The 10,102-nt window shown below is 36.2% G+C and overlaps 1 protein-coding gene across 1 annotated transcript in view; it reads right to left on the minus strand.

Annotated features, from left to right (window-relative positions):
* The window catches only part of DNAH14 (dynein axonemal heavy chain 14), a gene marked incomplete at its 5' end in the record, with an annotated part of 387,403 nt that overhangs the window by 291,289 nt on the left and 86,012 nt on the right, over nt 1–10,102 (minus strand). Inside the window, 2 exon segments of the mRNA XM_023730866.1 lie at nt 4,935–5,125; nt 6,670–7,039. Of these exon segments, the coding sequence (XP_023586634.1) occupies nt 4,935–5,125; nt 6,670–7,039 (561 nt within the window).

The following is a 10,102-nucleotide window of genomic DNA, read 5'->3' on the forward strand; positions in this document are numbered from 1 at the left end:
ATGGCCCCCAGACACCCTTTTAGCTCTGTAATGAAGTCACTCCCAAGGTTCACCGTTCAACCAAGACTAGACAGTCCCTTAAAACAAAATAAGACTAATGGGACACAACAGACCAGGGACAAGGACTAGAAGGCAGGAGGGGACAGGAAAGCTGGTAATAGAGAACCCAAGACCAAGAAGGGAGAGGGTTGACATGTCATGGGATTGTGAACCAATGTCGTAAAACAATACCTGTACTAACTGTTTAATGATAAACTACTTGTTCTGTAAACCTTCATCTAAAATACAAGTTAAAAAAAACAGAATTGAAAAAGTAAGGAGAAAAAATATGACCCTGCCACACATCTATTCCAATTATAAACCATGAAGTACGTCCTTGTTCTGTTCGAATGACTGCCTCTTAATCCATGTACAGGTTTTGCATGAGTACCATTAAGTGTTCTGGAATTCCCATTTTTCATGATGTTATCCATAATTTGTCATGATCCACACAGTCAAATGCCTTTGCATAGTCAACAAAACACAAGTAAATCTCTTTCTGATATTCTCTGCTTTCAGCCAAGATCCATCTGACAACAGTTCTGACTCATAGCAACCCTATGCACCACAGAACGAAACGCTGCCCGGTCCTGCATCATGCTCACAATTGTTGTTATGCTTGAGCCCATTGTTGCAGCCACTGTGTCAATCCACCTTGTTGATGGTTTTCCTCTTTTTTGCTGACCCTGTACTTTACCAAGCATGATGTCCTTCTCCAGGGACTGATCCCTCCTGACAACATGTCCAAAGTATGTAAGACATAGTCTTGCCATCCTTCCTTCTAAGGAGCATTCTGGTTGTACTTCTTCCAAGACAGAGTTGTTCGTTCTTTTGGCAGTCCATGGTATATTCAATATTCTTTGCCAACACCACAATTCAAAGGCATCAACTCTTCTTTGGTCTTCTTATTCACTGTCCAGCTTTCACATGCATATGATGCGCTAGAAAATACCATGGCTTGGGTCAGGCACACCTTAGTCTTCAAGGTGACATCTTTGTTTTTCAACACTTTAAAGAGGTCTGCAGCAGATTTGCCCAGTGCAATGCATCTTTTGATTTCCTGACTGCTGCTTCCATGGGTGTTGATTGTGGATCCAAGTAAAATGAAACCTTTGACAACTTCAATCTTTTCTCCATTTATCATGTTGTTGCTTACTGGTCCAGTTGTGAGGATTTTTGTTTTCTTTATGTTGAGGTGTAATCCATACTGAAGGCTGTGGCCTTTGATCTTCACCAGTAATTGCTTCAAGTCCTCTTCACTTTCAGCAAGCAAGGTTGTGTAATCTGCATATCACAGGTTGTTAATGAGTCTTTCTCCAATCCTGGTGCCCTTTTCTTCTTCATATAGTCCAGCTTCTCAGATTATTTGTTCATCATACAGATTGAATAGGTATGGTGAAAGGATGCAACCCTGACACACACTTTTCCTGACTTTAAACCATGCAGTATCCCCTTACTCTGTCCATACAGCTGCCTCTTGATCTGTGTACAGGTTCCTCATGAGCACAATTAAGTGTTCTGGAATTCTCATTCTTCACAATGTTATCCATAATTTGTTAAGATCTACACAGTGGAATGCCTTTGCATAGTCAATAAAACACAGGTAATCATCTTTCTGGTATTCTCTGCTTTCAGCATGATCCATCTGACATCAGCAATGATATACCTGGGTCCATGTCCTTTTCTGAATCCAGCCTGAATTTCTGGCAGTTCCCTGTCAACATACTGCTGCAGCCGCTTTTGAATGATCTTTAGCAAAATTTTACTTGTGTGCGATATTAATTATATTGTCGATAATTTCCACATTTGGTTAGATCCCCTTTCTTTGGAATAGGCATAAATATGGATCTCTTCCAGTCCATTGGCCAGGTAGCTGTCTTCCAAATTTCTTGGCATAGATGAGTGAGCACTTCCAATGCTACATCTGTTTGTTGAAACATCTCAACTGATATTCTGTCAATTCCTGGAGCCTTGTTTTTCGCCCATGGTTCAGTGCAGCTTGGACTTCTTCCTTCAGTACCATTGGTTCCTGATCATATGCTACCTCTTGAAATGGCTGAACATGAACAACTCTTTTTGGCATAATTACTCTGTGTATTCCTTCCATCTTCTTTTGATGCTTCCTACAGCGTTTAATATTTTCCCCATAGAATCCTTCACTATTGCAGCTCAAGGCTTGAATTTTTTTCTTCAGTTCTTTCAGCTTGAGGAATGCCGAGCATGTTCTTCCCTTTTGGTTTTCTATCTCCAGCTCTTTGCACATGCCATTATAACACTTTACTTTGTCTTCTTAAGCCTCCCTTTGAAATCTTCTGTTCAGCTCTTTTACGTCATCATTTCTTCCTTTTGCTTTAGCTACTCGACGTTCAAGAGCAAGTTTCAGAGTCTCTTCTGACATCTATTTTGGTCTTTTCTTTCTTTCCTGTCTTTTTAATGACATCTTGCTTTTTTCATGTATGATGTCCTTGATGTTATTCTGGAAGCAAATAGCCAGGCCTTTCTCCTACTCTGTCTTAGTCCGGAAGCTCTGCTGAAACCTGTCCACCAGGGGTGACCCTACCGATAATTTGAGATACTACTGGCATAGCTTCCAGCATCATAGCAACACAAAAGTCACCAAAGTACAACAAACTGAAAGACAGATGGTGAATCTTATGGCCTTAAGTAACAACTTTGGGAATGAGGCCAACCTCATGACATAGATTATTCAGCCAAAGACAGGTAAAGAACCATAAAACCAGCAAGATTCTATGCTGAAGAACAAACTCTGCTTAATTCTGACATTCTGAGATTACTAAAGATGAAACTCAGGACTGATAATGTATAAGGCAAAATTTTAGTCAAGGAATTTCTAGCTCTGTCAAGTTTTTATGGTCAAAGTTTGGACCTGACAGACAAAAAGTTGGATCTTGCAATTGACTTAGGAATACCCACAAGGTTTCATATGAGTCTGAATGTCTATAAGTAATTATTTGCCTCTATTATAAAGTAGATGTCATTCTAAAGTGAAAAATATCAACCAAAAAGTGATACTGTTCATCTTATGTATACCACTGACCTCTTCTAATTATTATTTAATCAAAACCTGTACATCATCTTCGACAGAATGGTTGTTATATACTATATGACATTACTATCTATTCGTTTGACCGCATCTGCTCTGTCCTGTACCATCCTGTAACATGACCAAAGCCTCTAGGTCAACCCCAAGAAATACATGTTTTAGTACAAAAAAGGTGAAGTTTCTGGGCTAAATCCTGTCCATCTAAAAAAAAAAAAGAAAACCATTGCTGTTGAGTCAAATCCGATCCATGTAGGCACCTACATTATACTGGATAAGTTGTCAGAATTTCTACAGGATGATCAAAATCATTCAGGAACTCACAGAGTTCACTAGAGATTACCAGCTGATCGTCAGCTTATCCTGTATATTATAATGAATGTCAAGAAGGACCCTTGGTTACAGTATTTCAAGAGGCTGAAGATCTTGTTCATTTTTGTTTTTTACAGTGAACTATCCTAATTTAGACTGTCTAAAAACTGTGTGGGATTTCCTTTTTAAACTATCTATTCATGCCAGAAATGTCAGGATAGCCCACTAGAACACTTTGAGGTATTGTAAGCCACCAGCTGCTACCCTCCAGGCCTATCTACAATAACTTTTATGGCTTGCTACACTTTTATTGCTTACTACACTTAGTCTGCCAAATTCCCACCCTCTACCTGACATGACCTGAAATGGTTTCAGTGACCCAGGACCTTGAAAATTAATAACGCATCAAAATTGTGCTAGATATTCAGTATGCTGTTGTGAATAAACCTATCTGTTGGCATTGGCCCACACATTCTGAGTTTATCTAGATAACTTTCTGACTCCACTTCTTGGCATAGAGACCAGTTAGGAGGCTACGGTAATAATCCAGGAAAGGATGAGAGATTTTAGACAGGATGAGGAGTGTGAGAGCAAGAGTAGATTCAAAGATTATTTCATGATTTTAAGCCTAAGCAATTGGAAAAATGGAGCTGCCATTAACTGAGATCGAGAACACAGAAGAGCAGAAATTGGGAGTAGAAATGGCAAATGAAGAGTACATTTTTGGACATGTTAGTTTTGAGATATCTCTTAAGACATATAAGTGGATCTGTTGAATAGGAAATTGGATATGTGAGTCTGGAGTTCAGGAAGGAGACTGACATTAGGGCAGGAGACATAAAATAATCAAATTATTAAACTGAATTAAAATTATCTTTAAAAATTCTTCATTTGAATTACTTTAAATTTTTCCCATGTTCTTCATTACAACAAATCATTCAGTAGAAAATTATAGGCATGAAATACTATTTTTACTACATTGGACACTGTCAACTGTAAAACTAGAAACACAAATGCAGCTTATTATAAGGCAACCATGAAAGCAGAAAATTCTTTAACCATTAAAATTATGGAAAAAATCAATTTTTATAATAGAACTTACATACCAAATAAAATAGTTTAATTATGCAGTTTAAATATCAAATTACTGGCAGGGCCCTCCTAACAAGCTCTTAATATATTTTCATTTTATATAAAATGGACTACAGTATTTGTGTGTGATTCCTATAAACTGTATTCTCTGTAAGAAGTAGCACTGTTAAATAGTAGCACATTAATTTCATCTGTCACACTTGAAAACCATTATGTCTTCTCATCACAAAGATAATAATGGCATAATGGCTGATCCAATATCTCTAATTAAACATAATTTCTTATCACCTACAATCTACTATTATACTACTTTCCCAGACACTCTATAAACTTTTCTCGTTTCTAATTCCTATTCCTTATAGATTTAATTGCCTATTTAAAATCAGCCCCTCTGGTATTTTAATCTATTTTTGAAGTTACTTTTATTTACCTTGAGTGTTAGAAGATTCTCTACTGTACAGTTTCTATCAAGGGAAACTGACTTTCCAATAATCTCATGAAGAGCCTCCCAATGCCTTGGCTTGAGACAGGGGTTCCCCAGAGCCATGATGATAGGCAGCTCTTGTTTAAAATTTGTCACTGATTGCTTAAAATATGTTACCATATCATTTTTAGGTAAACCTACAAATAACAATAAGTCAGTATGCTTATGATATGGTCATCATTTTTTTTTAACCAGAAAACAAATTGAGAAAATATTGTTCTTTAAAATATGTTATTTAATGTAATAGTTTATCAGTTATTAGTCTGCATTAAAATAATAAGCTTTGGTAACATCATCCCTCTGAAACAATCAACTATGGATTAAATTAAAGAGAAATAGTTATCAGGACTGATGATTAGGACCTAAGACCATCAGAGCCAAGACTCCATGTAAAATTTGATACTAGAGATAGCCAGCTACCACACTATTTCCCCAGTTTTCACTGATAAGATCGATATACAGACACACAGATACACACACACACATGCATATTCAGAAGACTGTCACAGGTTTTAGACTTTTAAATTTTGCTAAGAAGAAAATTAAGAAAAAAAATCTACCATCACTATCATTTCATAAAGAAGATATTTTAACACCAAAATGCAGGAAATACAGGTGAAAACTGTCATAGACCAGGACTTGTCTATCATCTGGAACTGGCAAACCACTGAGGTGTAGGACTCAAAACCTATGCAATTAAACTTATAACTTTTTTAACCCAACTTAGAAAAGGGAAGGGGGCAGAGAAACTTATTTGTACAGATGGGGCTTCTTTTATAAATCCATGTTGAACAGCAAAATGTTTTTCAAGCTCCTGTTTAAACAGAAGGACAAATTAATAGCTTTGGTTTTTGCCAGACTAGACTTTGGCAAACTGCAAGATTTTATTTAGGAAACTATGGATAAAAGAAGGCACTGTCTACTTGCTAGTTTATATATTGTTTTCTGAAACACATCTATGACAAAATATTGACTGCAAATGCACAAAATGATCATTTTGGTAACAGTGAGATTATGGGTGATTTCTCCGGTTTTTCTCTTTTCTGAGCTTTTTGTGATATTGTTATATTTCTTGTGTAATTTAAAAACAAGCAAAATAAAATGTTTTTGTGACCCTTCTGGAGAAGAAAGTATTGTTTGAGGTAGAGCTTAGAGAGAAGGGAGGAGTCAAAAAAATAAAGACATTCTTTGGGCCAGGTGAAACAAAACTTACCTTTTGGAAATAATATGATGTAACAGAATGCTTACACAGGAACAGCATCTCTGCATCAGCAAATGATTTCAAGTTCGATGGTTAGTATAAGAGAAACCTCTCAAAATGATTTTTTAGCAATTTTCCCCATTGCCTAAAGGGTACTATAGGCATACACAGTTAGGATTTGGGTACAGATTCTGCAGCTGGGCCCATACCCTAAGAAGAGCCAGAACTAGGGTGAAGTGTCTGGGGTTCTACCCTAGGGAATCAACTTATAGAGGATTAAAAAATTGTCAGTATTTAAAAACATATTTTACAAATTTTGATCTCTTTCTTGCCTCAGCAAATAACTCCTACTTACACTCCTGTACTGTCTCTCCAGCCCACAAGAGCACATGAAGAAACAAGGCCAAGAACAGCGACTTTGTTGGCCCAGAGCCTATTTTGCATAATCCTAGGTGGGAACACTTGAGAAAGAACTTTTACCTTTTTCTAGTACTAAGATGATTTGCATCCATTTTGAAACATTTCTCTGTACTAATTCTATATCAATACTTTGAAGAGAACTATTTCTCCATTCCCAAAAGAGTTTCTCCCATTCCTCTTGTGCATCCCATAATAATTTTCTCAGAGTTAAGTCACATTCAATTTCAGACATCTCTGAAAGCACAATCTGTGTAATTTCCTCCATATTAACAGAGTGCATATGAGATTGGGAATCATCGAAACGATCCTGGTAAGTTGCATATGTTTTAGCTTTGTTAGATAAACTTGCAGCTTCCTCTGAGAGAGTCCGGATCATTTCCACTGCTGTTGACACTCGAGTACTAGTACATAATAGAACAGGACTTCTTATCTAAAAAATAAAAGTAAAATATTTTAACAGACCAAAATGTTCAAAACTTAAACATGTTTTACTGGCAGTTAAAGCATTTCAGCATACAATCTAAGCTTTAACAAACATTATTTGTAATTGTCATGTGAAAAGATTATCCTTAATTTACACCGTATTTTTACACAAATAATGCATGCATTATATGTTTTTTGCCAACCACACAACTCCCTTGCACATTATTTTCCTATGTGTGCTATGCATGCTATATGTGTGTGTGTTATTTATGCGGGCACGTTATTTGCAAAAAATATGGTAATTTGTGTTAATTATTATTAATTTTAACTATTGCCATAATATCTTTAATTTATTGTGTACCTTTCTATCTCAGGCATGTGGTAGGTGTTTTACACACATTACCTTACTTATTAAGTCCACATAACAATCTTTAAAGATAGATAAAATTATTCACAATTTTACAAGCAGGTTCTGAAGTTATTAATCATTTGCCCACGATCAAATAGGAAGTAGTGTTTCCAAGGTATGACTCTATGGCAGCCTGAATCCAAAACTTATTTTTCTTCCTTTTTCTGACACTGCTGAATTTTGTATTGCTTTTATAAGACCTATTACATGCTGCATTATATTAAAGTTTTACTATTGCCCATCAAATTGTGGACATTTTGAACAATGACTTCTAAACTTTACTATAGTTTTTCCGTGATTTATCCCTTGCTAAATAATAAACTCCTTAAGATTAAGGATAGTCTCACTGATTTTTTTGTTATGGTTGTTTTTGTATGCCTCCTAGAATCTAGGACAGTAAGTTGAACAAAGCAGTTGTTTATTGAATAAAAAGGAATAAAAAGTTGTTGAAAGAATAAATAAATTTGGATCCTACTATTTTATTCTTAAAAAAAAAAAATCCAACCCATGAAATTGCTTGCAACACTATATTATGTGCAGAGTGGTCATTCAATAAACACCAGTAATAATCATAACATGACAAACGTATAAAATTAATAGGCAGTATTTGTGATAAGTGGAGAGGGTTTGATATATAATCTGTAACAGTAATGGCTATATAATGAAGATATAATAAAATTTTCCTTAGACTTCCCCCATAATTTCCCATTCATTTATATTTATTTATGTTTGTAAATCAGCTATCTTGAGAGAGAGGGAAAAATATCTCGAGACATAATCTTACTAGTTCAGATGGAGTCAAAGTAAAGCTTTGTCAATTCTATCAGCAGTCCTTGAATTGAGATCTTCAAAGAATGCTATCAGCTATCAGGTATATAAATTAAATGGAGCTTAAGAGTTATAAAATTGAAGTTAGAAGTAAGGTAAGCACATCACACGCTGTCTTTCCCACTGTGTATAGCTATAAAACCCAGGGAGAATGCATGGAGCAACTAGTTGAGAACTCTGAAAGTAAACAGTAGCAGGCAGACTGGAGAAGAAGATTCGAAGTGCCACCAAATTGGTGGCAAGTTTACCATTTTTTTCTCCAGTATCCTCTGGCCTCAACTCAATGTACCAAGACCTGGGAGTGAGCTTCAAGGCACAAAGAAGTCTAGAAGAACCCTCTAATTCTGACTCGAGGAGCAGGAAAAGTTATTAATGCTCAGAGACAGTGTGGAAGTCCCTGTTCCTCCCTCTCTCTTTTTTTTCCTTTGTTCTCTCACATCCAAGTCCCCAAGCAATCCTATGGTGGTGTTAGCAACTGGTGACAATGGGAGTGTGCAGGGGCCAAAACTCTGAGGGAGAGAAACTTTCTTCCCTGCCCAAGTGAGCTGTGTTTCTAGGAGGGTCAATTCTCATCGAGTTTTTATGTCTGTGTTCTCCTGCTGCTTTGTTCTAGGTATGGGTGCAGCTGTGGAAGTGCATGGCAGAATACAGTAACTAAAATCACAGTTTTCTATCCAGAAGATTGAAAAGAAGAGTGCCAGGAAACTGGAAAATGCTGAGAAGAAGATTGTGGAGAGGGAGGAACTCTGGAAAGTGACCTCATAAAGTTGTTTATGAACTCCCAGGCTCACTCCTGGGCTGCAATTGTGTAGATTTGATCCTACTTAGCATATCAAAGACTTTGAAAACTGAACTTAGAAAGAGACCACTGATGGAGCATACATAGTACAAATCTGAACAGCACTGCAAAGGATTTAAAATTGAAATGACATTGGAACCATAGCCCAAAGACAGTGAGTTGGAACTTGTGACCTGAACCTAGCCAGGACAACGCTGCTAAAACAAAAATATCAACATTCTCCATGAGATTTAAATAAGACACACAAGGGTTATTATGAGTCGTAATGCTTTGATTTTGGGTTTTCTTACAAAATAAGATTTTTATTATAAAAATGCTCCACCAAGCAATTATGAATACTCTTGAAACCAGTGGAAAAATAAACAGTCTCAGTAGAGAAAGACATAAAGAAGAGCCAAATGGAAGTTTTAGAACTGAAAAACACAATAACCAAAATTAAAATTCACTAGACTTGGCTCAATAGAAGAATGTAAATGACAGGGGAAAAAGTCACTGAACTTGAAGTTATATCAATAGAAATTATCCAGTGTGAACAACAGAGAGAGAAAAAAGATTGGAAAAAAAATCTACAGAGCTTTAAGGGCTTGCAAGATAATTACCAAAGGTCTAAAAAAAAAAAAAAAAATCTAACATTTGTAACATTTGTATCATCAGAATCCCAAAAAGAGACGAGAGAGAGTGAAGCGCTGAAAAAATATATGCAGAAATAATGACAAAAAATTTCCCAATTGTCAAACAAAAATCTACAGATTCAAGAAGTACAGCAAACCCAAAACAAGATAAACCCAAAGAACTCCATGCCCAAACACATCAAAATCAAACTGTTGAAAATTCAGGAGAAAGACAAGATCTTGAAAATAGCCAGAGAAAAATGACACATTATTTCAAGAGTAACAACAACTTATAAAGACTGTAGATTTCTCATCAAAAACCATGGAAGCCAGAAGGAAGTGGCACAGTATTTCTAAAGTGCTAAGAGAAGAGAATTTTTAGCTGAGAATCTTATATATCCAGCGAAAATATTCTTCAGGAAT

This window comes from Trichechus manatus, unplaced genomic scaffold (assembly GCF_000243295.1).
Source record: "Trichechus manatus latirostris isolate Lorelei unplaced genomic scaffold, TriManLat1.0 scaffold00039, whole genome shotgun sequence".
Taxonomy (NCBI): domain Eukaryota; kingdom Metazoa; phylum Chordata; class Mammalia; order Sirenia; family Trichechidae; genus Trichechus; species Trichechus manatus.